A 27610-nucleotide genomic window follows, 5' to 3' on the forward strand; every position below is an offset into this window, starting at 1 on the left:
GGCTTTTCCATCGCAGCTAGCCCGATCAGGATCCAGTCGATCGGGAACGTTTGCGATGTGAAGACGGCACCACGGCGCTGGACCATTGTGTCCTTGAGTAGAGTTTTTGGGGGTGCGAAAACGCTCGGATCGTTAGCAATCAGTGTTACAAGTGCCGCTTACTTGCTCGGTAGCTCGTCCAGCTGCCATTCCGTTCCCCTGCAGGAAATCCCACTGCGGCGAGAGGAGGAGCCGGAGGTTACACTTTCATTTGCGTTCGGGTTTTTAGGCCACAACGAAAACTGTTCGGTTTCGGTGTTTTATTTTTTTTTCTCTCGACGTTCAATCGGCGCGTCCGTTAGGCGCGTGCGCGGTCACGGAATTCATGCTGCGCCGGCCAACCGTCTGCTGATCGTGCTGTCGAGCGGGTCCCGTACGTGTGTGCTCGGTTCGGTGGTTGCGCGCTGTTCGGTTCAAACGCTCGCCCCGTACACAACGCATCGCTGTGATCTCCGGATTTTTTGCCCGTTTTTGTGTGTGTGTGTGTGTGTGTGTGTGTGTGTGTGTGTGTGTGCCTTCCACCTACCCCTCCACCCACCCTTCTCTCAACGATCAATACACACACCACCGGATCGTGTGCCGTTTGTACCAATGCAGCAGACACTCGGTCATCAGACGCACGATGTGTTCCGGATTGCGTACCGGTGGTGCCGCTACGTCCAGCACCGTTCTAGTGCGGCCTGCGTAATAACGATCGATGCGTAAGCCGCATTCCGCCCTATCCCTTACCCCCCACCCACCATCACGCCGAGTGGTTTGCTCGTGGAGATCGCCCGGAAGAAGGGGAGCAAGAAAAGTGTAATTGAAAGCCTTCACGTCCCCCCCGGGCGCACAAAAGCGGGAAGTGAATGTGAGTCAAAGTAAGTGTGCGGGTGTGTGTGTGTGTGTGTGTGTGTGTGTGTGTGAAAATCGGTGCGTTAAAAAAAAAGAAAAAAAATTGAACGGTGAGCAAAATAGTCTTAATAAAGAAATCTCACTAGCGGGCCAAAATGAAAAGGCCAAGAAATGTTACCAAAACCCAAGAGTTGCCCCTGCCCTGGGCGTGCGGTTTTGCACCGGATCCGAACGGGTTTTTTTTTATTATGTCGTGACTTCGTGCCAGTGTGTGCACGAGTTTGAGTGTGTGTGTGTGTGTGAGAGAGAGAGTCGGTCGGCGTGTCCGCTACACCGTACGGCTATGGCAACAAATGATAGAGAGCTGAACGCGATCAAGTGGTTCCGTGTGCAGGCGTGTTTGCCCCTGCGGAGCAAACCAGGGACTGTCAGGGACAAACGGGCGGAGACGTGGCGGAGAGGTTTAGGGAGACAGTTTGGCGATGTGGCGATGTGGTACTACTAGCAGGCACGTGTTCCCCTACAGATGTATGTGTGTGATTTCTTAATGTGTTTGTGACGATCGTTAGACGATCGAGCGTTGGACGTGGAAAACGAAATTGTCCAACAGTTCCTCCCTCTTTAGCCACTCTCTCCTTCCCCGGGTGTTAGCGAGCGCTTTCATCACCTCCGAAAAGAAGAAGAAGAAGCAAAAAACAGCGCACTGGCAAACGATCCGGGAAAAGATCAACCATATTTATGTCCCGTGCAACGAGTCCCGTGCAAAAAGGTCATGGAGAAGCCTGGTGTTTCTTGATCGTTCGCCAGCGCTCGAACAACTCGGCCCGGTTGAACACAACCCGTAAGAGGATGTTGTGCCTTGGCTTAATTGGGGTGGACCGTATTACATTTGTGGGGCGGCACATACATTTCCTTACTACTTCGATCCCGCTTCTAGCTTCCGCCCATAGCAGTGATTAGTGGTTTTAGTGCGGTAGCTGCTACCGGAGACTACACGGGACAGGAATTCACAACACGCAGCGATGCACTGGGAGTAATTGACAGTTGTTCAATTAGTGAGGACGTTCAATTCAGTGTGGCCTCTGCCACTCGCAACTCGCGATAGTTGAGCGGAGCCGCTCAATAAATTGTCTAGCGCTGTTGGGTAAGAACAACAACACTCATTAACAAACGCCTCAGCAGTTTGCGCCGCAGTCACTAGTCGAACCGTTCGTCTGCTCTTGAAATTCATACGATAAGCACGCGCGCGCACCGAACTGCCAGTGGCCGCAAGCAGCTGCGTGTTTCCGATCCGGGCGACAGGCGGGACGCTCGTAATTCATTCGATGGACCCGCGTAACATCCCGGCTCCGATAATGGTTCGCCGTGACTCACTCGGGAGTGTATGTGTGTGTGTGTGTGAGTGTGCACATTAATGGCCTTGGAATGTAAACATGCTGCTGCGTCTCCTCGCGCGCGCGCCACTTCCGATCGAGAGAGGACAAAAGAGAGTGGATGATGTCGTGGTGGGTTGGTTGACATCTTCAGGCCGGAATCGCAACCGTGTTCTGAAGGGCGATATAGACTGGTGATGTGCTCTCTGGAGCGCACCAACGACTCAGATCCGACTCCGGCTATTGTTAGTCCGATTCCGACCACTATCCGATTAGGCAAAATGGAACCAATAGATCTGCTCGGAGTCGTCCAGAGCCGTCTGAAGCCGTCCGGAGCCGTCTGAAGCCGTCCGGAGCCGTCTGGAGTCGGAGTCATTCGGAGTTGTCTAGAGTCGATCGGAATCGGAATCGGTCGGAGTCAACAGCAGTCGTGTGGTTTTATGTGCGTGTGATCAGGCATTTCTTTTGGTTGTGGTATACAGACTTTTGTTTCGTAGGCCGACTCTGGCCGACTCCGGACGACTCGGACGACTTGAACGACACGCAGGACGGACCTACCTTCCCAAGTTGATTCCGAATTTATCGATGTCGGATCGGAGTCGACTCGAACGATTCGTTTGAATGATTCCGACTCCCAATAACACTGGACGACTCCGAACGACTCCCAACGACTACGGACGACTCCGGACGACTCCGAATCCGAATGACTCCGGGCGACTCCAGACGTCTCCGAATGTTTCCGGCCGACTCTGACTTTGAATGACTCTGGGCGACTCTCGATGACTCCAGACGACTCCGGATAATGCAAGGCGGACCTACCTTCCGGAGTCGATATCAAATTTATCGGAGTCGGATCGGAGTCGACTCCAGACTTTTACCATCTTTACCCATCACTAATATAGACTGTCTAGCGAATGTTGGGCCAACACCTCTTACCAGCTCTTCCAGAGCATCGAAACCGGAAGTGAGCATGGAATTTGCTGACAGCGTGTCGCTGTTTCACGGTTTACTCCTCCCAGAGAAAGAACCCGAAATGTGGGCTGCTGTGGAAGAATGTGCAGGAAAAGGGGCGCATTTGTAACATGGAAACGATGTTCAAGATGTTTTGTTAGAATAGGGCAACTTCGGTCAGTTCTGTGTGATAGCTTCTGGGGACAGGTTGACAGGTTCTGGTGTTTAAATAATCTTTTTCTCGGCCTCCTTTCCTGCAGAGCTGTCCGACCCAGTGAAAATAAGTGAGTGAGATTGTGTTGAAAAGATCAGCGTGTGTGTGTGTGTGTGATAAAGATTGCAAAACGACACTCTGCCTATGGAGAGGAAGGAGGAGAAGGAGAAGGAAAAGGTGAAAGCACATCGCAAACGTTCCGGTGAGCATCAGCCGCTGCACTCGACGAGGCGGGAAACACTGCCAACACCACCGCCGGATCCAACTGTCGCCGCCGCCGCCGCTGCCGCTGCACCGTCCGGTCCAGTCGTCGAGGGCGATGCGTACGCCTGCACCGGCAGTTACGCCGAGACGGACCCGTTCAAGCGTCTGTTCACGTACCGGGAGCGGGAGGCACAGTTCCTGCGGTTGCTGTGTGAAGGCGATCCGGCGACGGCGGTACAGGATGGCGGTGGTGTTGGGTGTAAGAAGCCACCCGGTCCGTGCCACTCCCAGTCGCTACCCGGGAGCAACGCGAAGGAGCCCGATACGCCGGACGCGCCGACACTGGGCAGGAACGAGCCCGGGTTCGAGTCGGCGAACGAGTTCCTGATGCTGCTGAACCGTGCCGGCCCATCGGTGGCGGCCGCCCTGTCGACGAAGGATGCGATCGACCAGCTCGATCGGCTGCACGAGCTGATCGGGCAGATGCTGACGCTGCAGGAGCAGAACATGCGCATGCACTGGCAGCTGAAGAACGTCGAGACGCTGCGGAAGCTGAAACTGATGCAGCTGGCGGTATGTGCGGCGAGGGAAGGGGGGTTGTGTGTAAGCCTGTCCAGAAATGTGCCATATTTCTTTTGTCTTTCTGGTCCCTTTTAGATGGCCAAAGATCCGGACGCGTTCATGGTCGGACTGCCCGAGGACACGTCCGACAATGATCTGCTGGACAGCGAGATCGGACCGAATCTGGCCCTGCTGGAAACGATCCTGGCCGCCGGTAACTCTGCCAGCAGCAAGCGCAGCAGCTCGAAAAGGTTTGTACACAGTGCTGGTTGATGTTGTTGGCCCTTCGTCGGCAGTAATGTCTCTCCTTTCTGCTCCTTCGTTTCGTAGAGAGCGTAGCAAATCGGTGATCAACGACGAGATCGGTAACTTTCAGCTGCATCGCAAGGAGAGTGGCGGTGGTGGTGGTGGTGGTGGTGGCAGTGGCCGCAACTATCCGCTCCGGCGCCAGAGTGCCATTTCCGACTTCAAGCCGAAGGTGTCCAAGTGGACGAAGGTGAAGGCGGCCTTCAAGTGGGAAAAGACCAGCGCACTGCCCGCGAACGAGATCAAAAGCACGGAAGCGATGATGATACCGGTCAACAACGAGGTGGCCAGGTGAGAGGCACAAACAAGAGAGGTCCCTTAGGGCACTCCCCCAACCGCCTAACGCTCACACTGTTTCCCGTCTATTTCCCAGATATCTGCGCGTACCGTCCATTCCGTGCGTTGGCAGCTCGGGCGATTCCGTGTTCAGCTCCTCGTCCGGCATCGTGGTCAGCGGTGGCTCTGCTCCCGGCACGCCCGGTGAGAACAGTTTGGCCAGCTCGGCCGAAAACCTTACCGACCTGAACGAAGAAGCCGGCGCCGCGACGGGCCAGCGAGAGAGACGTAAGTGCAGCAATTCCTTTCCGTTTCTTTCTGGCCGCCACGCCCGTGGTACTATTCCGGGGCGTCAATCGATCGTCGGTTGCTTACATTGGCACTTCTTTGTTGGGTGGTACGAAAAGGGGAGAGGGGGGGGGGGGGGGTTCTTTGGGTGTGCGAAGGGGTGTGGCGCAGTGCGCCGGAGTTTGACGGGAGCCAACTTTGCAAACAATCATCCTCCTCCCTAATACACGCGCAGTTTGATTTGGAACTCAGGAATGCCTCCCCCCGTGCGACTGACCACGATCATTTCGTGTGTGTGTGTGGGCATATTTTTAGCGCACGCAACTACTTTGGCGCAGGGCAATAACAAATCGATGCGTGAACATTTGGTAAAACTGTGAAGTGTGCGAGAATTTCCAACGCCCTGTGAGAAGGAAGGAAGGAAAGAACACACTTCCCTGCGGCTGGACCAAGTGATGTTTGTTTTGATGTTGGTGAAAGGGTTTGATTGCATTTTGGTGGTGCTATTTTCGGGTAGAAAATTCACACAAAAACACACACAGACACCCTCCACACACGGGGGGTATGATGGTGTGTTTTTGTTTTGTGTGGGGAATTTCGGTTTTATTTTCTGAACCAACTCTGCCACGGTGGAAGAAATGTGATCTGCATTTAAATCATCATTAGACATTCTTGGTCTAGGTGGGGAGGCACTGCATTCAACTTGCGATGGGCAATGGGTGCTCGGATTGCTAAGCAGAGTGGGAAGAACAGTGCTCACCATCCTGAAGCATTCCAATGGGTGGCGTCGTAATTTCGTCGAATGAGCTAGTTCAGTGGATCTTAAACTTGGTGCGACCAGCGCCAACCCATTGGCGGATTGACACGAGTGGAGGCTCTAAGCAGTCACACGAATGTAGGCCTTTCTGAAGAGTCGAGCAAGAAGTTGTAAGAGACTTTCTAAACCAGAGAAAGATTGAAAAGCAAATGTACTTGTGAGCGGGGGATGGGTTCCTTTTTTCGGGGTCCTAAGAGTCGCTTAGTTTGCGTACTGCTTAATCTGCACCTGCGCCCACTTTTCAAGACTTTTTGATGCTAGGCATCCATTCATCGGGAATTCCCTCAGGATCAATAATAATTAGGCTCTTTTTACATCTTTTCAATCTTGAACAGCCAAAGACATCTGCATTACGATTAGGAGCGTGTGCCCCCATACGTAGCCCCATACTAACTATCCTGCTATGTGTAATAAGTAAGTCACTGGAAGCCAAGCCCAATAGTGGTACAGACAGGTCTTGATCGACAACGGTAGTTGTGGTGCCAAAGAAGAAGAAGAAAGTTTGTTGAATGTGTTTTGTACCAGATTTTCCACGTGTATTGCGTGGCCCTTGGCATTGCAAATATCCGCTTAGAACCCCTAATGAGCTTGATACGGGAGCCACTTGAGGGTTTTGATAGGACGAAAGCTTGATTGCTGTTGACTATAGACTTTGGTATAAGTAAAAATTAAGCGAAACACCTCTGTACCTTGATATCTCTTGAGGATTAAAGACACCGACTGTTTTGGAAGACATCAGCTGTTAGAAGAATACTGAATTCAAATAATTCGATGAAGTACAGTGTTATCTCTCTAAGTTGAATCTTCAAGGGATCGTCAGCTTAGAGCGTTATTCGTGTTATGGAAAACTAATGAAGATGTTGGTATGAAGTTTCCAAGAAACCACGTGAAACACATGGCACCATTTTATCAATAGTTTTGTTAATTGGAGCCAAAAAATAATCTTATAGAATTTCGGCATATGCAAATCGCATATGTAGCTTAAAGAATATTCGCTTTTGGGAATAAACATTCATCTCGAAGGGATATAAAATGTATGGAATATGACGGGACCGTCAACATGTCAACTAAAAAGCGTTCAACTATTGCATTCTGACTGGGTCTGGTTTGGGCCGGTCTGGTGGTACAGTCGTCAACTTGCACGACTTAACAACATGCCCGTCATGGGTTCAACCCCCAAATAGATCGTGCTCCCATACGTAGGACTGACTATCCTGCTATGGTAACAATAAGTCACTGAAAGCCAAGCTCACTTCACTAGTGGGTACAGGCAGGCCTTGACCGACAACAGTGTTGTGCTAATGAAAAAGGAAAAAAAAGATTGCATTCTGACTGTAATATCTTTGGACCACTTTGGGAACCACTGGCCTAGATGATTACTGCTCGTTGTGGTGCGGGTCCTAGGCGGCTGCGACCATATTGTCATACAGTGCCGTAGGAGACAAAAAGACATCACGTCTCGTGAGGGTATCACTATGTTGCTTAGTAACCTGCAAGAATCTTCATGCTCAGCATGTACTAAACTAGATCATGTTGCTCTTAATATTCCTCAAGCCGAGAGGGACAGAGTACCGATTGCAACCACACCCTAGTAAAACAGTAAACACCCCAAGTGGATGTAAACCCCGATTTGTTTGTAGCATCTTTTCTGAAGGAGATGAGATCGTTACTAATCTGTACACTCGCTTCCCGGTACCCTGGCTTGCCTGGCGCCTGGAACATTCGACGAGAGCAAACATTCGCCTTGGCGGAGTGTGTGCGATTTGCGTCAAACGCAATTCATGAGACCATAAAGCGCATTGCAATTTGCCGGATTCAATCCAGTGTAAGTGATGCACAGTTTGAATGTCTGGAACATACTTAACTTTGGAGTGGACTAGAAGAGGATCATGCCTACTTGTACCACTTGTACTATACACCTCCGAAAAAATGGTTAGATAATCCGGTTCTTCTGGTACAACCAAGCAGGATGTACTCGACAGAGTACATCACCTGCTGTATCCTGCGGCTACAGTTGTTGGGAATGTTTGGCTAGTGTTTTGAGGGGTGTTCCTCAGCACACTTCGTGAAAAAAACCATAGCACATCCTATCTCTCTCTCTCCCCTCGAACTCGTTACCCCTTCTGCCACCGTGTACCGAAATAACGCCAACCGCCACCAATGGAGCGTTGCAGGAATTTGGGGGATTTATTTTTAAAACTCTTTCGGGTCGGTTCGGTCCGCTCCGGCGGTGTCCCGTCCCAACAACACCTGTAGAGTGGAGTGAGAGCAGTCCGTGTGTGTAAAGCTTGCCGTGGCGGCGGCAGCGTCAACCCGATTACACAGCGATCGTGCGAACACACCCGCCCGCATTGCCGCAAAGGATGCATTGCGCACACTGTGCAGCAGTCATTGCACTTGCAGAGCCCACCCGTCCCCGGGGCCATTATGCGCCCGTGTCCCGCCGCCCGTCTCCGGGCGTTACGCGGCCCTGACGTAATGCCCACGTTTCGGGATGCAAAAGAGCGTCTGCCAATTGTGCTACTCGGCTGCTGCAGCACACACACACACACACACACACGCATTGGTTCCGACGGGCACAGTACGGCGCACGGCATTGACCGAACGGGCGTGTGGGGTGGATCGGTGCAGGTTGGCGCTTGTTGGAATGGGGTTTAAAAATAAACCCCCGGACCGCGTTCACGCCACGGAACACTCACACGGAACGCGATCACCATCGCGGGAAGAAGAAGGGAAGGGAGTGCCGCTGTTGTTTGTATTTGACGATCACGAGCGTGCGCACGCAGATATCGGTGTGTAAGGGTGTGTGTGTGTGTGTGTGTTTGGGTATGTGCATTGCGTACCCGCCAAACCCGCCAAAAGGGTTCCGGGTTTAATGTGCGATCCGGCGCACGGGACACACTCACACGAGGTGGCAGAGCAAGCGCCAGCAGGAATGTCCTCCCTTCCCTACCAGTCACTCCTTCCCAGCGGCCCTGTTACGAAGGGAATGAAAGTTTGGAACCAGTCGGGTTCGGTTGGGCGGCACAGTTCCTTCTGCTGCTGCTGCGTTCGTTTCTTTGCACGTCTGCCGTTGGAGAGACCCCCGGAATCGTGAGGAAGGGGGGGAGGGGGGGGGGGGGGTAGGATAGAGTGGAAGGTTTCAAGCTATGCTATGACATAATCGCGCTATTTTTAACGCCCGCCAATTCGCTGCGCCGTCGCTGCGGTCGGTGCGTCTCCGTTTGCTCACTCGCGCGCACAAACACACACACAGAACCGGAGCGAGTTTTCCTGGGCGCTGGGAAAGGGAAAGGTGGCTAATGCAGCTAGGCTGGTGCGCTCTGGTGCAACAGCAGCGGAAAGAGGATGGTAAGGGAGAGCGGGCGCATCACGGAGGAAGCGCAAAACAGGTGATTTTACTTTCAAATTGACACAACCCGAACAGCGGCGCATCATTAATGCCGAAGAAAGTGGGTCAAATGGCGTAGGGAGGAAAAGAGCAAGCAAGCAAGAAGAATCGACCCCAATCGAAGGAGCAACGGAGGGATTGAGGGAAGGTAAATGTTGGTCGAATTTTCCAACATGCATGAATCGAGCACCTGATCGTGTCGAAGCGAGGATCACACACAGCCGAGCCGTGGGAAATGGGAAATTGTTACCGTCGCTGCTGGTGCTGGTGCTGCTGCTGCTGAAGCTTTCCAAAACCCCTCAAAATGAGGGGGGGGGGGGAGGGAAACAATAAACAAGCTTAAAATAATCACACCAAACGATCGCGATCCAGCGAAGTGGCCCCGGGTGTTCTGGTTTACATCAACTCACACCTTTCCGTTTTTTTTTTGTTTTCCCCTTGTGCCGATGTTTATCAGAGAAGCGAATGGAGCAAAAAAACTAAAAAAAGGAAAAAGAAAAAAAACACTTCCCCGCTCGCAAGCATAAAGTGCTATTTTTGCCACCCGATCGAACAATCGAGGGGCGGCTCACGCCAGCACAAAAGCGATCAAAGCGTATGCAATTCAAGAGTCACGGGCCGCAGCAAAAAGGGTATGCTCTTCAACCTTGAGCAGCGTTTAGTAGATTAAAAGCGCACATCGGCATACCGGAACTGATGTGCTCTCAGCTGTATATCAACAGAACGGAAATGGAAACACACACACACACGGCTCGATTGTTTATGATCTTTGCCGTGTGATCGTGCCGCGGCGCCCCAAGAGGATGGTTCGTTCTGCGATCTCGATTCTGTGACGCCGGCTGAACATGCCGGCAGACACCGATGAAAGGACTTTTCCACCGGTCTGACTACTTTTTCCTTTAGGAGAAGAAAATCCTTTTTCTTTGGGGTGCAAAACATTCCAAAAGTATTCGCGCAATAATTGCTTCAAACTCTTGGCTGTTTGTTTCTTGCCCTTACCGCAGTTACGCAGCACCAGACGGGGTTCGGTTCAGCAGACATTCCAGCTACGCTTATTTAAAGCTCCTCCACTTTCCTGTTCCCCCTCCCTCCCCCTCCCCCCCCCCCCCCCCTTTCCCCATGTACCATGCAGCTTCCCCCTTTTTTCGGGTAAGCAATGCCAGCAGGGTAACGCCACGTCCTGTGCGCAAATGGACTTTGCACGATCCGTGCGGCCACGCCAACGGGAGTCACGGGACGTGTGAAAATGTGAAACAGGGTGTTTGGGATGATCGCGGCGGTAGTGTGCAGTGGCGCAGCAGAGCGAGAGAGTGGCCAAACCAGCCAAACCTCGCATAAACCCCGTTTTTGCCTACACGGAGCCGTACCGGGTGCTCGTAAATCAAAACGTGGAATGGTGGGTTTTGGAAAAAGAAATATTTTCCCAAGTTCCCAACCCGGCCCAACCACAAAGCGAAAAAACCAAAGTGTGGGGGCCATAAATAATGAGCTGCAGTAGAGAGAGAGAGAGAGCGGCACAAGTACAAAAAAACATTGCAAAAGTGCAGGAAAAACCGCCAGTGCGTGTACCGTTGGCACGTTGGCAAGATGGCAACGACACGCCCAAACATGGGCGCTCAACGGTAGCACACGGCCAACAACAATCAATCAGTGTGTTTGTGCGAAGATTTTTCAAGTGATTTTATTAGCAGCAGAAGAACCCCTCTGTGCGAGTGTCCTTGAAGGACCAGCAGGAGTTGTGACTGCGCGGACACGCACGACGATACGCAAAACGTCACACGTCGGCGCGTCCAGCTCACGTGGGCGAACGTTTTACGCCAAACCGGTCGCAAGATGATCTTCCTATTGGCTGCCGTAGACGGAATCGCCAGAGTCAGACAGCCGGAGACAGCCAATAGGGGAAAGGGGGGGGGGGGGGGAGGGTGGTCTGTGAGTGTTTATGTTTATTTATTTTTCGCACCGCGCAGTTTCGCACATTTCTCTTTTTTTTTTCTTTTGGGTGTGTGCTATCGTTGCTTTCTCTAGCAGTCGCAGTTTGTGTGTGTGTGTTTTTTTTCTTTGATGGTTCTGTATAACATAAACCAAACCCGGTGTGTGAAACTTAAGCACGGTGACACACCACGGTGTTTGTTTTTTGCGCAAAACTGATGAATTTGAGGAACCACACCACACCACACCACACGATGCTCCTATAGATACAGACATCATTAAAATGGTGTAAGAGATTAGCTACATGGGTGTAAATGCTGTCTTTGCAGTGGTCATTCACCTTCCCAAGACGGATTTTGGTTAAAGTTCCGACAGCCGCTGAATAGTTTCAGCGCATTTCCGTATTCAATCACGTGGGAAAAGTGCGAACCAAATGTACTCACGCAAACTGATAACACTCTCAAGAGGGCAAGAGGGCGGCGCATGTGTGTGTGTGTGCGTGGCATGATTCAACGCGTACGGTGACGCTCCCCGATAAGACGAAGCACCACGAAAGTTTGGTTGATGTAAGGGCAGCTAGTTGCAGCCACTTGCGCAAACCGACCCAAACCGTGCAAACACGTGCAAACCTTGCGAGATTGTTTGAGAACATTCCTAACATTCCTTCCCCCCCCCCCCCCTCACTAATGTTCAAAGGTTTCAAAGGTTACAAAATCGCATTATGAGGATAGTTCTGGGGTAAGATCGACGTACACCGACCGCATGTAATGGATCTAGATACTCTTCAATAAATATCGGTAGAGCAGAGGAATGTGTATCAGACCATGATCTTCATTTTTTTAATGTTAAAAGGCCAGGGCAGGGTTGTAAGGCTAGTGAGCCGAGGAGGGTACCCAACTTGCATTCTCAAAGCGCCAGAAACTCTTTGTTCTTCAACGGGATACGTCAGACTACCTGGAGAAATTTAGATTACGAGAAGCTTATTAGATTTCAAACGTAAGTGCGTCACCTATGTTAAGCAAACTGTGTAACGTGACATATGTGTAGATGTACTATGTCACTATGTAATGTGTAACTGCACTGTTGTCATCACGGTTTTGATGATGATGATAAGATGTATGAAAAGTAAGGTGGCCAATGCTAGAAACATTAGGTAGTAGTACTAGGACTTCGGAAGGTAGTGCCCTGGAGCTAACCATTGGTACCAGTGGAACAGGCCATATGCATGTCGCAGTCGTGTTCTGATAAGGAGTGCGCCGGATTCAATAGTTGGTTCTTGGCGAGCTATGTAAAAGATTAACTTCTCCTGCTTGGGAAGTTAGTGCCCGGAAGCCAACCATTTGGTGCCAGAAACCCTGGAGCCAGTCATTGATTGATACTATTGGAACTGGCCATATGCAAGTCGCAGTTGTGGCCCGTTTCTCCTTGGTGGAACTATGCCACCACTTACTCGTTTTTTGCCATTATACCTATTGGAGTAAAATGATCTTTCGTCGACTTTAGTCCTTCTCAAACCTGTATTGAGGTAAGAGGTGGGATTTATCATCATCACATGCCAACACATTGTGCAGAAAACCACAACAAAGCGTGAGTGGTGATGGTTATTTTTGGTGCACCTTGAACAGGCCTGGTAGGACTTTTCTTTCTAATTGACCTCACAGTTTCGTGCTGGTGAATGTTTTCGTTGGGCTGGCCAGAAAAGGGAGAAGGGCACCATGTGGGAAAATAATTAATTTAATTGTTCCATCCATCTCGCGTGGCGTAGCGTTGGCCTAATCCTAACCCCAAGCCTAGATTGTTTGTTTGTTTTGAATGCGGTGAATGGATCCATTTGGTTTCGGCCGGTGCAGCCTGCTCGCGAATGCATTTCTAATGGTGAACAAAATTGAAAACGCATTAATTCGCCACCTCAAATCGGCCGACACCCGTCGCTTTTGATCGACAGTGGAAAGAAAGAAGGAGGGGGGGGGGGAGGTAGAGAAGTAGTGATGGGGTTTAATGCGTATTAAACTAATAGCGTTTTGCGTCGGCTGCTGCTGCTGCTGATGCTGCCCCCAGGATGTCTAGGATGTCAAAGTTCACCTGCGTCATGCACCGAGTCGGCGTTCGGTCTTTGCTCTAGATGTCAGTGTAAAAATAGTCAGCAACCCTTCTGCCTACTCTACCCCCCTCCTTGTCACCCTACCCAATATATATGAGTTCGGAAGGAGTGTAATGTGACAGAAATAATGCACCGCGGCAAGAAAGTCCAAGGATGCGGTTGACTCTGTTCCGATTGTTCCGCCGCAGTTTGCACACCTCGCGGCATAATCACCCTGACCGCCGACACCCTCACGGTGGTGGAAGGCGGAGGGGGGGGGGGGGGGGGGGAGCAAGCACAATGTCACACGCACCGTGTTGAATGAATAGGTTTGCTTACGCACGCGAATTTGACTCTTGTGCACATGCTGCAAGTTGGTTGCGTAGTGGCACGTGTTTGGGTTGACGCGCTTCCGTTACCCACAGCTCGCAGCCTTCCTTTACCCAGTTTGGGAACAGATTCTTTACAGCCGGGAAAGCGCGATTTCGAAACTCATTTTTCCTACAAAAAATACAGACCGTGGCCGGGTAGCAGACTGACTTCAAAGCGCGGCGCACCAGCGCAAGTGCTGCGAGAATTCGCGTAAATCGTAAACGTGCCTCTTCCGTGGTGGGAGAAAATAAATATGACGATCACTTTTCCGCAACGTACGAGACGAGTTTTGGGGGGAAGGAGTAGAGGGGGCACACTCTGCATCCAGTACGCGGGTCATAAAGTAAAAGAAGCAACAAAAAAGCCTCCCCCCCCCAGACGAGAATAGTTCAAAGCGTTTCGTTACGCATTGGTGGCCGGATTAAGTCCGGCGTGGGCCTACTAGTGAGGGGCAGCCCGGGAAGTACGGGCTAGTCTGTTGAGCGGGCTAGGAAAGGAAGGCGGATGGAGTGGATTTAACGATTTCCTTGCGAGAAATGGGTGTTTGTGCTTGTACTACACCACATTGCGTTTAATTTCAACACGCTGCTCGATTCGATTGGTAATAGTTTTAGCTAACAAAGATGTAGGCAGCATACATGTTGATTCAATCATGCTATTGTATATAACGGGCGGAAGCGACATTAGAGCAGTGGAGGTGTTGTGGAACACGGTTCCAAAATGCTCTAAGCGATTGAAAACCGCCCTTCCCCCGAAAGAGAAAAGTGTTGCAAAATCCGAACCGCGACGAAAACGATCATTTAATCGCACTAAAAAAGCACACAAACACACACACACACACACACACACACATGCAGACGAACGCACGATAAACAGTTTAAGCGCAAAGTAAACAAGTCGTAAAGTTAGGGGCATCGCAAACGCACAAGAAAAACGCTCGCAACGACGCCAATAGCGTCCTCTGCCGCCAGAGCGCGTGGATTTTGGGTGGATGGGTTGGTTGCGTCGGTTTGGGGACGGGATAGGGGGCGAAGCAGCGCATGGCTTCGAATGATTTCGAAAGTGAAAACATATGGTCCTGATGGCGCACTCGAGGATGGGTGAAGTGACGCCGATCGGCCGAACCTTGCCCGGCCGGGTGGAGTTCTTGGAATTTTCGTTCGGCAAGGGAGGCGGGGGGCTTGGTGGAATCGGCGCGGGCACATGGAGATCGAAAGAGGTCCGGGTTTGGCTCGTTTTTCACAATGTCGAGATCTACACACTTCGAGTACTTCTTCTAGGTGTGCACACGCACACGCGCGCTTTCATTACTTCGATCGGAAACCCGCTGGAACCGATCGGTGATAGACGGTGAAATAATGTCCAGAGTGTCCGGCAAGGGTGTAATGGCAGTAGCGAACGATCTTTGCCAGCTAAATATAGCGTCCCGTCCCCATTCGGTTGCGTTACGCGCGACCTAACCGATGCGCGACATCCACGCGGCGGGACGACGCGCAAGATATGTGTGCGCGCGCGCGCACGCGACGGGAATGTCGATCGCCGCCTGCCCGCCTGCGTCGGTGGACACCGTCAATTTGCTTAATTGTTTACTAGACGTATCCATTCGTCAGCGGGTGGTGTGTGTGTGTGCGTGTGTTTTTTTTGGTTTTGCTTCAGTTGGATCTGGTAGACGCGCTGGTGTCATGCTGTCTCTGCATCTTAATTTCTTCATTTCAGACGGCAAGCGAGACTCGGTGAAGAGCACGGAACGGAGCAGCCAGGAGGAGGATGCGCGCCGATCGCGGTCCCTCGATGGGGAAGCTATTCTCGAACCGATTCGTCAGATGGATAAGGTTAGTGGCGGCTTTTTTTGTTTGCTTTGTGTGCTTCCCATCTTCTTGCATTGCTTGATGTAACGTTCCACTCGCCTTTACAGAACAAGAACAAATCGGCCTGGAGCAAGGTGAAGGGTATTGTGAAGAACCACCGCGGCTCGCTCAAGTCGAACGAGTCGCGGCGGGACGCGAAACCCTCCAACAGTGTCGGCTGCAGCCGGGAGGCGAGTCCGTGCGAGTCGATGGATGCCTGCGAGATGATGCAGCGCGACCGGTCGGATTCGTTCTCCTCCAGCCAGGCGTCACCGGGCCACCGGTCGTCGGCCATGACACCGACCTTTCTGCTGCTACCGGCAGCATCCCCTGGGTCGGTGGCGGCTGCTGGTGGTGGTGGTGACACCAGTGCCCCGAGCGGTCCAAACTCCCCGTGCAGCTCCATCCCGGGGACGCAGGGCACGTTTTCCAGCGGCGAGGATGGCGAATGGCGACCGGCGCCCGAGGGTCGAACGACGCGCAGCGGCAGCGGGGACAGGGGTGTACCGACGGCCACCCTGGTAACGCCCGGCACGGGTCGGGGATCGCGCAAAAGCAAACACATACCTGAAATTGAATCCGTACCTGAAGGAGTCCCGGTGGAGACGAGGTCACCCAGCAACTCCCAGCACACCAACATGACCAGCCACAACACTACCGCCACCACCACCACCAACAGTAGTAGCAGCAGCAGCAGTATTAGTAAGCTAAGAAAATCGCCCCCCAAACCGCTCAGCCTGCACCGGCAGCCGGACTCGATCGATGTGTTGAGCACGGACCCGGCGGCCCAATCGGACGTGGCGGTTGCGCAACTTGGTGCCGCCTCATCGCCCGGTCCGAAGTATTCGCCGAAGCGCAAAAGCTACGCCGGGATTTGCCTCGATCCGGATGGCTGCGGCTCGCTGCCGGGCAGCCCATCCGGCAAGCAGTTTAGCTTCTTCGCCGGCCCCGCCGATCGGATGGTTGCGGAACTGATCGAGCCAGACTACTCGAGCGGCGATGTGTCGGATCAGAATACGCCGAAGCGACGACCGTCACCCAAATACCATCATCGGACGTTGCAGCGCCAGCGGGAGGAAATCGAACGGCGGTATCAGGAGCTGCAGCAGAAACTTCAGCATGAGTTCGATGCGAAGCAGCAGGAGTGGGAACGGATGCGCCCGGCCGCAGTTATGCTGAACAATAGTCCCTGTAAGTATGGCCTCCAGCAATTGAGAGGACAATAGTATCCAAAAACGCGTGACAAAACTCCGTTGAGATCGGGAGTACTTACGATTGTAGCGGGTTGGTATATTCCCATAAGTATTGCTTCTAGTGAACCAGCTGCTGAAGGAGGAAGCTGCCGGGGCGGCAGGGATGCATGGTGCCAAAGCCCAACCACCGCCGATCGTGGAGGACAATCTGACGCCTGATTTTAAGAAGAAACTCAACGAATGGCGCACCAAGGTACGCGGCTAATGTGTGGAGAGGCCTCAGGACTGAAGTTGAAAGGTTTCGCGCGCTCTTTTTCGTTATAGCACCAGCCGGGCGTGGATGCCAAGAAGAAACCCATCACCGACTGGCAGCTGTGGAAGACGGGACAGATCAAGCTGGAAGGGCAGGGACTGAAGCAGCTGCCCGATGCAAAGGATTTGCCGGAAGATTTTCAGAAAAAGTTGTGTAAGTTAAGGGCATGTGATGGCAAAACCGTTGTGAGTGTATCTGATGTTTGTTGTTTTTTCGCTTACTTGTAGCTGAATGGAAGCAAATGAAGGCAGCGAACAAAGTCCCGTCCTATACGACGCAGTCCTCCCAGGGTGATAGTGGAGCGTCGATGAAGCGCCAGCAATCGAAAGCGTCCGGCGGTGCGGTGAAGAAGTCGAAAACGTCCGACGAGCTCGAGAAGGAACGGCACCATCATCAGGCAGCACAGCAGCAGCAGCAGCAGCACCACCACAACCAGCAGCAGCACCAGCAGCAGTATCTACCGAAAGCGGAAGGTCTGTCGAAGCTGAAGGCACTCGTTACCACGTCGGAGGCGCCCAAGAAGGAGCTGGTAGTGCAGACGACCAAGGGTTTCATCAAGTTCGAGGGCATTTCGCGCAAGTTCACCCGGAAGCTGTTCGAGTGGGAAAAGGCCAAAGGCATTGGGCCGGAAGCGTCCACCATTGCGCTGTTGCATCCGGGCTATGCGCCGGTGGTCGTTGAAACGAGGGGTGTAGTGCTGGAGAACAAACGTAAGTAGATCCGTAGGTTATTGTTGGTAGGTGTTATTCTTCATGAATCTTTCGTAAAGATTCATATGAATCGTTAGTGATGAATGATTGGCAACTCGAATAAAATCTCTAAAGATTCGTATAAATCCTGAAACATGACTGATGGACTGATTGAATCTTTGGAGACTCAAGAATTTATGAAGATTCATATGAATTTTTACAGATCCATAGAAATCTTTGAAGATTCATAAATCTTTAGAATCAACTTTAGATTCTTCTCTAGAATAGATTCTTTGCAATAGTTTGAAGATTATTGAACCTCAAAATTAGAAATTCAGATTCAATGAATCGCTGTGAAGAATCACTCAGGTTTTCTGAAGTTGAACCTGAATTTCGCCCATCTCTAGTTATAAGTGAATGAACAAAAAGTTAACGCATTTTCAATTGCATAATTTCAGGAGAAAAGTCACCAGCCTTAGCAAGATCACTGTCGATGGACAGCATAGCGCCTATCCCTTCGGCATCCTCCATATCACACCAACCGTCCAGCCTTTCGCTGAACGACGCCGACGAGCTGAAGGACGTCGATAAGGACAGCGGTTCTAACCGGCGTGTATCGTCCAACCCGGAGCTGGAGCTGTCGGCTGAACGAGAAGAACCGGGTGCCGTCCTAGTGGAGGTTGAGGACGAAGTACTGGAGGTGGCTGACCCACTGCTGATGCCGGTACTGCCGCCAGAGGGCGAACGACGACGAGAATCGACCACACTAGGAGTGAACCAGAAAGCCAAAGAGTAAGTCGGTTTGGATAACGTTGGGAACATAATCGTGTGCTTCATTCTTCACTCTTCTACCTCTTCCCCCGCAGGCCTGGATATTCGTCGAGACCGTCCAGCAACAGCAGTACCATCCTGAAGGACTCCACCAAACTGCTGATACGCTTGAGCGAACAGGACTCGGTCAACCGGGACGAGGTGCGCCGGCTAAAGATCGTGCTGCGCGCCCTGATCGCCACACTGCCCGAGTTCGTCGAGACCGGCTCGCGTGATAGTATTGCATTTTTCGCCTACATGAAGGATCTGGCCCTGGACGTGCTGCGCCAGCTGCATCGCTTCGACGACGGTACGCTGCGGGACGCGGGCGAGGTGCTCGGCAACGTGCAGTCCATCAACGGGTCGGTGGCCGAGCTGAAGAAATCGCTTCACTCCTACATGAAGTACGCTTCCGCGCAGGCGGCAAACGGAGGCCGCTCGGCGAAGGACGAGGACATACCCCAGATCAGTATTACACCGGCCGTTGGTGCGCAGGCAACGTCCTCGATCCAGCGGACGGACGATTCGTTCCGCAGCATGGCCACCATCAACGTGACGCCGACCTTCGTGTGTAATGCGGTGCGCGTCAACACGGTGGAGCTGATGCAACCGAACCCATCGTCCGTGGTGCGTCGGTTCCCGGTCAGCTCGGAATCGGAACCGGCTCCGCTTACGTCACAATCACCAGATTCGTCGGCTTACGCTCAACCGCAAGCTGCCCAGTGCAAGCTGGACTCGCCGGAGAAGGATGTACGCGAACCGGGCGCCGGCAAGAAGCTGCAGCGCAATCTCAGCAACGGAAGCCGGCGGAAGGCACGCATCAAGCGGATGGGCTCGCGGCAGAGCAGCAAAACCGAGAGCGACAGTGACGACAGCCCGCAGAACTATGTGCTCGATGTGCCGCGCAAAGCCAAGCGCAAGACGAGCCGGGCGAAGAAGCCATCATCAGACTCGATGGAGAAGCTAGCGACAGCACCAGCTGGAGGGGAAAAGGTGTGCGAAGATGTGGTTTATGTGTTGAAAATCAAGCCCGGACAGAAGATTGAACAGGTGGAGCGACCTCAACCACAGAATGCGTCCCTTGGAATGGCTCCCGGGGATGAGGTTCTTATTTCTCCCCAAGAAACGTGCGTTGAGTTGATGGAGGTTGGGACACAGTCGACCATCCAGCCGTCGGTCACGTGCACTGCCAGCGTGTTGGTGAAAACGAAGCGCAAAATCTTCACCACCGTCGACGGTGACAACCTGTCGGCGGGAGGAGTCGCAGGTCAACCGGTCGCCATCAGCCAAGAGCTGGAGTCAGGCTCGGGTGCATCGGATCGAAACGATGCCCCCGAAACGGTGGTAAACGTGGTACTATCGTCCCCCACTCCCCAGGAACAGAAGATCGTCACCAACCTGCCCCCGCTGCCACAATCCCCCAGCATGCAGCGACGCATGGACGCGTCGAAAGCGCCCAACAAGGAGCTTTCCCCCAACATTCGACTCATGATCGCCAAGTACAACCAGCGGCTGACGACCGAAAAGGGAGGTGCCTCACCGCACAGCTCGGGCTCGTGTTCGCCCGTCGCGTGGCGCTCGCCCGTCCTCGATCGGCGCGTGCGCAAACAGACGGAAAAGTACCAGGAAACGATTCAGCTCTCCAAGTCGGCCAGTGCTGGAAGTTTGCGCAAATCGCTCAAACAGCTGGAGGAGGAAAAAGAGCGCGGTACGGACTCGAACCGGGGTGAGTTTGGTGCCGATCGAGACCGGACCAGAGTGCTGAAGTCGTTCAGTGCAAGCAAAATTGAGGGCACAAGCAAGGATGTGATTGAGCGTGAGCTTGGCAGTGGCGGAACGGAAAAGGAACCTTCACCCGAGCTCGGGACGTTTCTCGCTTGTGATAGTCTGCGAAGGCGTGACACGTTATCCCGGCTGGAGCGAACGCGAGAGCAGCAACAACAGCAGCAGCAAACGGTTGCAAACGACCCGTCCGCAAGCATTGCCAGCTCTCCGTCCTGCCAAACGATCACCAGTGCGACGGGCACGATCCGGAAGGAACGGCTGTACAAAAAGCGCACCGAGTCACCCATCGCCACGGGGACGGGCACGGGAAGCATCAAGAAGTCGGCGGGTCGTACCGAAAAGTACACACGCTGCCGATCCGTACCGAATGAAGAGTGCGCGGTGGAGGTGCTGATCTCTTCGAAAGCACTGAAACCGCCCAGCCCACGGTTGATCGCCCGGCGGAGGCTTAATCTCGAGCAGCAGCAGCAGCAGCAACGTACGGGGGAGTTCTCGAAATCCGCACCAACCACTCCGCTGGAGGAGAACCGCAGCATACTGGTACCGCTCAGCCAGCGAGCGCTGAAGCTGAAGAAAGCGAAGGAAGACTTCCTGCGTGCTCCGCTCGGTGGCGATAGGGCGGCCCTCGGGAACGGTTGTTCCCAGGAGGCAGCAGAGCATCAGCCGTGGAGCAATCGGATCAGTCAAATCAGTGCGACCAGTACGGCCTCGTCCAGTGTGGTCGAGGGAGAGCTGACACTGCTCATGAAGAGTGCAAGTGCTGGGGTGATCGGAGCACGATCGGTGCCCGATCATGATGGTACGGTCACGTTGCGACGCAACGAATCCGGATCGTCGTACGTTGAGGGGGAGCCTGGTCCACCGGGAGCAAGCTCGCGGCACAGTATCAGCACGGGCAGTACGGCTGGAGTGGCCACCGGTTCCATTGCCGCGGGCAGTGGCGGAAGTCGGTTCGGTGGTCTTTCGAATCTCGCCTCGAAGCTGCGCAAGGTGAAGCTGCGGCGCAGCAGCAAGGATCTAAGCAAGATGAACGCCATTTCCGCACTGTGTCGGCAGAGCCTGATGGTGGACATTAGTGGTGAGGCCGCGGCAAAGATGGGCAGTGCGCAGAGTCTCGGTTCGCCGCGCCGGGCTGGCCGTGAGGATGGTGAGCAGGATGAGGGCCGGGATGGAGACGGTGCTGAACCGCTGAAAAAGTCCGGCAGTGTACAGGCCATCTGTAATCGCTTCCGGCGTAGCGGCGAACGTAGCGATGAGTTGAAGAAGAGCCGTAGCTTAGGATTTCTCGAGCCCGATCGGAAGGGTTCGGGATGAGCGCAAAGAATCGTAGGGAGAGTATGTTGAAGATATTTAGAGCCAAGTGGTTGGGCATTAAAACAGAAGAAACAAAATGGATGCGCTAGAAGAATCGGATGTAAATGATATTGCGATGTTCTTTTTTGTATGTCTATGGAGTTGCGCTTGCTGAAAAAGGAAGGGCTGTGGAGTATGTTCGAAAACCCGCTTCTCAATTCTATTGATGTTCCGTCATTTACGTTGTTCTACCGGTCTCTACTGTACATGTTTTTCGCCCGTCCCAAAAGAAACGGAGCATTGATGTTTGTTTTCCCTCGAATGAAAGCGAAATAAATGAAATGAAATCAGTACAACGTTTCACGCGACAGAGTACATTCGGAAAGAAAGCAGGACAGTGGGCTGAGTGCGTTGACGGGTACATTCTACGGGCTAGTAGTTGAAGATTTGGAGCTGGATAAACCGAAGGAACAAAATATGCAGCGTAATCCCATATTCCATTATCGTTGCGCTACCCCTTCGCAATGGAGTTGGTGCTGCTTGGTGCCGTCACTGGGTTGATTACGCCCCTACCCACTGAGTGATTACATTGATTTGTGTGATCAGCTATCTTATCGAGCGAGCGCGGTACAATTAATCCACTCGTAAACCCCCGGGTCACCACCGTTGTGCAACGTGTTCCCGCACGAAATTGGCATTGGGTTTGGAAGGGAAGTGATGAAACAGGTTCTTACCAAACTGATGCCACGATGGTCATGTGATGGTGTCGCTTGGAAGTCGCGATCGCATTCTTAGAGGGTTGATCTTAGCACATCTGACGTGTTCTTCCAGTATTGACGACGTATCGCCTATTCGGCTCGGAAGTTCTGTAGGGCCGTTAAACCTTAGACATTCTCGCCGCTAAAGCAAATAACGTTGATGATGGAATCGAGATGAATACAACATAAAAACACACATACACACAGCACCGTTTATCTTATCAGTTGATGCCGCCGCCGGTCTCAGGTACACTGAGGTCCGTTGTTTATTCAAGGTGCACCTCGTGGCAAACCACTGGCGAGGAGGATGGAGGTTGGAGGTAAGGGCAGGGCGGCCGGCTGCGCAATACTAGCGGACGGAGCTCGTACTGCAAGCATGTGGAGCATGTGTAACAGAACAAAAAAAAAAGTAAGATGGTAGCGTTGTGTATCAATCATTTTGGTTCAACGATAAAGAAATTCCTTTTTTCGCCTTTCGCCCCGTTGTTGTTGGGGGTACTTTTCGGTACAAAAAGCGCCTGCTAGCTGTAGCGTGGTGGGCCTTCTGGATAAAGAGATTTATTGAGAATGATATCATCAAATTTTTCCTTTTTTTCTATCAAGGTAATAGTTTGCAGTTGATCAGTCGTTCGTCAATGTCCTGGAACTCCTGAACAAACATACTCTCTTCACAGAAACGAAGGACGCGACTCCGTCCTATTTACTACTAATCTATAGGATTAGTGTACAAAGGCATTGAAATTTCGTTGGATGATGTGCCCAATGTTTTCGCGGAATATCCGCGTAGCAGTAATCGTTTCGCGATAAGCGCCTGGTCGCAAAATAAAGCCCCAAATTAATGCCTACGTCTCGTAACTTGGGGACTTCTGGGAGCTCAGCGTTTGCGCACCTGAGCCCACCCGAGAAGCCCGATCATTGCGATGAAGATTATATGGCATTTATGGACCGAGCTAGCTAGCCTCCAGGTTCGATTTATGATACCCCCGGCTCCGCAAGGTTGATCAACTTCGAAACGGCGTTATCTTCGGGGCTTTGTGTCTTGCGCTGCTTCACTTGCCTGCGTCTTCCCCAGCGAATCGGCCGGGGAGGGGTGCAAAGAGAAACCCCATTGCACAAGCATCCGGCCGGCATGTTTGGTGGTAGAACGCCGATAAGCTTCCCTCCCAAAAACTCCTCCCAAGCCAACATGTGCTCGCGGGTCGCATCAACCTGCTGCCGTCAACCCACCGGTGCATTGAGCGTTATGTTGTATTGCGCAATGTCTGATGAGTGTACCTGATACTTTGAGATGTCTTCCTTTATATTACCGATCAAGCCAATCCCAGCCAGTGGCTCGGAAGGACCAGGAAATGCATTTGATTTCTGGAAGGATCACTGTTTCTGGAACACACAAACACGGAGACTTCTTCCACTAATCCTGTGGGTAGATTGTTTTGGGTTGGGGTTCTGTATCTCCTTGGGGAAGCGTGTACCGACCCTTCCTATCGTACCAGGGTTTGCAATTGTGTGCGTTGCGTGCGATTGGTAAAACCTGCAAACTCATGGCGCAACTTATGATCGAGTCCCGAGCTCTTCATCGTACGATCGTATTGATAAAGCGTGTGCGTATGTGTGCCACGATGGTTCAATTTCGCAACAACACAAACAAGTCGACGTATTCCAATGTTCGAACGTCTTACGGAACTAGCAAAGTAATTTGAGAAATTTCGGAACCATTTTTCTTCAGTTTGTGTTGTACTGTCCTCAGCCATAAAATAGACATGCCCGACTTTGCATCGAGAGCTTAATCGGGCGCGAAGCCGCTTATCGTTGATAGTTCTTTTTTTCGGAAACGAGACCGCATGTGTGCATAACCGTACACCCCATGCCCGGGCCCAGTTCCAGGGGCCCTAACACATACACAAAAGATCAAAAAATACCATATCTTGTGCCCCACAGGTAAGTGTAGGTGATTCCGGTGCGGAGGGACAACTTACCGCGGCACAGAGGCCAGTCGTTGTGAAGCGTTGCGTCCCGCGGATGAGAAGGTGACGTTGAGCGATTTTCCTTATCGGTGATTTCACACCGTCGCAGGAAGGGAACGGGGACCGCGGGTGCCGCGGGCTTGTGTGACCAGCGCCGTGTGTGTATAAATATCGATGGCACGTTCACATCGACACTGAGTCACATTTATCTTGCGGAACCGCGGTCTTGTCCGTGCCACGGTGGTGTGCGTTACCTATTTGATATGGCCCCAGGCTTCGAACGCGATTGATAACGGATCGGTACGGTTTGTTTTTTCGTACACACGGACACACACACACTCATTGATAGTTGTGACCGAGGGCGGCCATTTCGGTATCGATCGGAAGGGGTTGATTTTGCCCTCCCCGTCCCGGCCCAACACGGGCCGGTGATCCTGGAGCATGCGGTGCGGCTGATAACGGTTGCGCTCTGTCTCTCTTTCTGTCGTCCGCACATCGCGCCACATCGGTGAGGGCCCGGCTAGCTAGTCTGCCTCGCTTGTTGCACACTGTAGGCACTGAAGGTGACAAGAAAAAACGGCCATCCGTTTATCGGTTATAAAAGCTGTGTACACTTTAAACTGCTCCTATTACGGTGGATCGCTTGGTGTGGAAAGGACCGGCGGTTCGGTTCCGGTGTGACACGATTGGAGAGTTTGTCGATGTGGCATCGATGCTCCCACACAAGAAGGGGCAGTGTGAAGTGAGTGCTTGAAGTGCTTGAACGAACGCTTGTTACAGTTGCAGTGAATGCGATAGGCAGTTAATAGTGAAGTGTGGCCAAATTGTGTGCGAAAAAATGATTGCGACGAAAACTCCTCTGCTGCATCGCCGGCTTCTCACACGTTCACGCTACGATCGTGGGTATTTTAGATCATCGACAGACCAAGGCACTTTCGTCACTGGCACTGTAAGGCCGAGCAGATGCGGCCTCAACCCAAACCCTCACTCGTGGTTCGCATCTGCTCCCGTCCAGTGCTCTGTCCAACCATACTGTCAGATCTACTTCATACCCATGAATGGTGGCGTGAAAGCGACGTGACTCATGCGATTTGTGCAAAAAGAAGAAGAAGAAAACGGTGCCGTGTGAAAAGGTGTGCGGTGGCGTCATCCAATGTATATGTATATCACGATATGGAATAAGTGGAGTAGTGGTCTCATCGCTTAGCTTCAGAAAAGTGAGATTCTACTTCTCCGACTTAATTCATATCTAGTTGAATCAACAGTACCGTACGCCACCCTCTCAGCAGGCAGTTCGTACCGACTACAGCCAGCGTGCTTCCGGTTTTCGTAGTCGGAGCAGGCAACGCCCAGAAAAATCGACATACAGCGTCCTACATGTCGACGAGCGTGCGGCGAAGCAAAGCGCCAGAATGTATGCAATACACACAACACAATTCAACACGGTTATTCGATCGTGGTCGTTTGCGTTTCGTTTTTTTCCCCTGTAGCCTTCACGCTGCTACAAACTAACACAAATTGTGAGACTTTCTTTCGCAGTGACGCAAATTAAAAGGACATGGATTTTGGAATGTTTAAATCCATGTGGTAAGGCCCTCGAACTCCATTCGCACTCATCTCAATTGGTTTTGATTGTAGGGTTGTACTGCATGCCCAACAGGCGATAAGGAATGGAAGCTCAACTCAACGTTGTCCCGATTTGCGTGTCAAACTAACACCTCGTTACAAATACACAAATACACGTGAAGAGAGACATAATTGAGCACATTTCGCGAACGTGCTAAACGTTTTAACGAGCTGCTGGCGCAAAACCTTACCACAGGATTAGCGAAACTGCAACCACCCCCTGAGGGGAAAGTAGTACGGATTAGAACTGTTTATTTTGCAGCTTATCATTGCACCGTTGGAAGGAGCATGTACAGCTTGCGGTGATATAATAATGATCGGCAAACAGTGCGCGACTCGGCCACGGCGCGGAATCCTGATTAGTAGCGTACCATGGCCATACCATGCCCAAGGATAGCAGGTAAAGCAAACAGGCAGACCGATAATTACAGGGGCTCGCAGCCCGCAACGCTTCGTAGAGTGCGATAAAACGCTAGTACGATCGGCGGCGGGTTGTAATCGTTTCGGGGCTCTGGATTTTGTTAATATTTCTTTTTCGGAAAATAAAAATAAACATTCCAGCCACTCGTTCCAGCCCTTCCCTTCCCGTTTTTACCTGTTTGCTTCGTGTAGGATTTGTTGGAAAGGGAGTGTCTTCTAACCTTCCAAAGATTAATAACTCAGCTTTTACGATCGCCGCGCAAGGATCACCACCGCCAACGGGGGAAAGTCGATCAAAAAGGGTTCAGTGCCGAGTGGAAAAAGGACCTCCTCAGTCTCCTTCGGCGCCCCGAAAAAAGGATACGCTCGGCCGAGCGCTTTCCAATCGATCGATTCGGTGGGTGTGTTTCGACAAATTAGAGAAACTGACGATAGAAATAAAATTTTAATACCATCCTTGATCGTTGCGGGCCCGCAAACGGAGCAGTGGTGTTGTTTTTTTTTTGGGATGCGTGCTAAGGGATTATTGTTTTTGTTTAGCGTTATTTACATGCCAAGCCGCCAAAGGGGGAAAGTGGTCTTAATAGTCGTGACAAGGTATTCGTGGCACCAGGAATCAAAGGAACCGGGTGGTCCCCTCGAAAGGTCGTACGATGGCGTTGCGGGCGCCGTTTAAATTACAAGGAACCCTGTGCCCGGTAATGGTTGTGTGAAATTGTTAATGGTCGTCGGTGGTCGGGCGATTGAAGCCATGCTATGATTAGGATAGCGCCATTGATCCTGTGGCTGGTTGCGCAGTAGGCCCGGGGCTAGATTGACTTGTAAAACAATGCTTGTGTCCCTAGGATAGGATGATCATTCAGCGATCGAATAAAAGTTTTGTTTATTTTTATGATTCATATTTTAGAAATCAGTTGGAAAAGGGCAATGAGTGACTGTACAGCGAGAACTAAAAATAGGTTGGATATGTTTTAATAAACTGTAACTGAGAACGTATCAATCTTCCGTATGAAAGACTTTTGTGCGACATTCTAATACCATGACCTAAATAGTACTGCTTCTCATCCCAGCATCTCTTTAGACACCGTTATGCACATTATCACATGTCCCATTTGTCATCCCAGTCGCCCACTGAGCCCCCAAAACTACTGCACAAACCCCTGTAGCCTGTCTGCAGATCATCGCCAAACAAGGGCTGGGGGCCGACGAATTGCAGCAGCAAAGACAACAACGACCGAGCGAATCGGCTCGGGTGTGTCATGTTTCAGATAAACTGT

The 27610-nt window shown here is 52.0% G+C and overlaps 1 protein-coding gene across 10 annotated transcripts; it reads left to right on the forward strand.

Annotated features, from left to right (window-relative positions):
* The first annotated feature begins 16 nt into the window (after positions 1-16).
* LOC120951836 (uncharacterized) lies at positions 17-26816 on the forward strand. Of its 10 annotated transcripts, none has more exons than XR_007452084.1 (13): positions 255-983; positions 3458-4188; positions 4273-4427; positions 4507-4773; positions 4856-5046; positions 15352-15467; positions 15551-16673; positions 16786-16928; positions 17000-17141; positions 17216-17698; positions 18136-18469; positions 18544-26313; positions 26475-26816. XR_007452084.1 is itself a non-coding variant. In XM_040370800.2 (12 exons), the coding sequence occupies exons 2-12, from the start codon at positions 3556-3558 to the stop codon at positions 21584-21586; spliced, it is 6630 nt and encodes a 2209-aa protein (XP_040226734.2). In that variant the 5' UTR covers positions 17-112; positions 3458-3555; the 3' UTR covers positions 21587-26816. The 10 variants fall into 10 exon arrangements, 8 of the variants coding, with proteins under 8 accessions (XP_040226734.2, XP_040226737.2, XP_040226730.2 ...); XR_007452085.1 differs by having other exon boundaries at positions 26488-26816; XM_040370800.2 differs by lacking the exon at positions 255-983 and adding an exon at positions 17-112 and having other exon boundaries at positions 18544-26816.
* The last annotated feature ends 794 nt before the right edge of the window (positions 26817-27610 follow it).

The sequence above is a fragment of the Anopheles coluzzii genome, chromosome 2 (assembly GCF_943734685.1).
Source record: "Anopheles coluzzii chromosome 2, AcolN3, whole genome shotgun sequence".
Taxonomy (NCBI): domain Eukaryota; kingdom Metazoa; phylum Arthropoda; class Insecta; order Diptera; family Culicidae; genus Anopheles; species Anopheles coluzzii.

What these genes read in the sequence shown, in the direction of transcription:
- LOC120951836 (XM_040370800.2), top strand. Translation starts at nt 3,556, where the DNA reads ATGGAGAGGAAGGAGGAGAAGGAGAAGGAAAAGGTGAAAGCACATCGC. An exon ending in TGAAACTGATGCAGCTGGCG is followed by an intron (nt 4,189 to 4,272) that starts GTATGTGCGGCG and finishes GGTCCCTTTTAG; the next exon opens with ATGGCCAAAGATCCGGACGC. An exon ending in GTCAACAACGAGGTGGCCAG is followed by an intron (nt 4,774 to 4,855) that starts GTGAGAGGCACA and finishes TCTATTTCCCAG; the next exon opens with ATATCTGCGCGTACCGTCCA.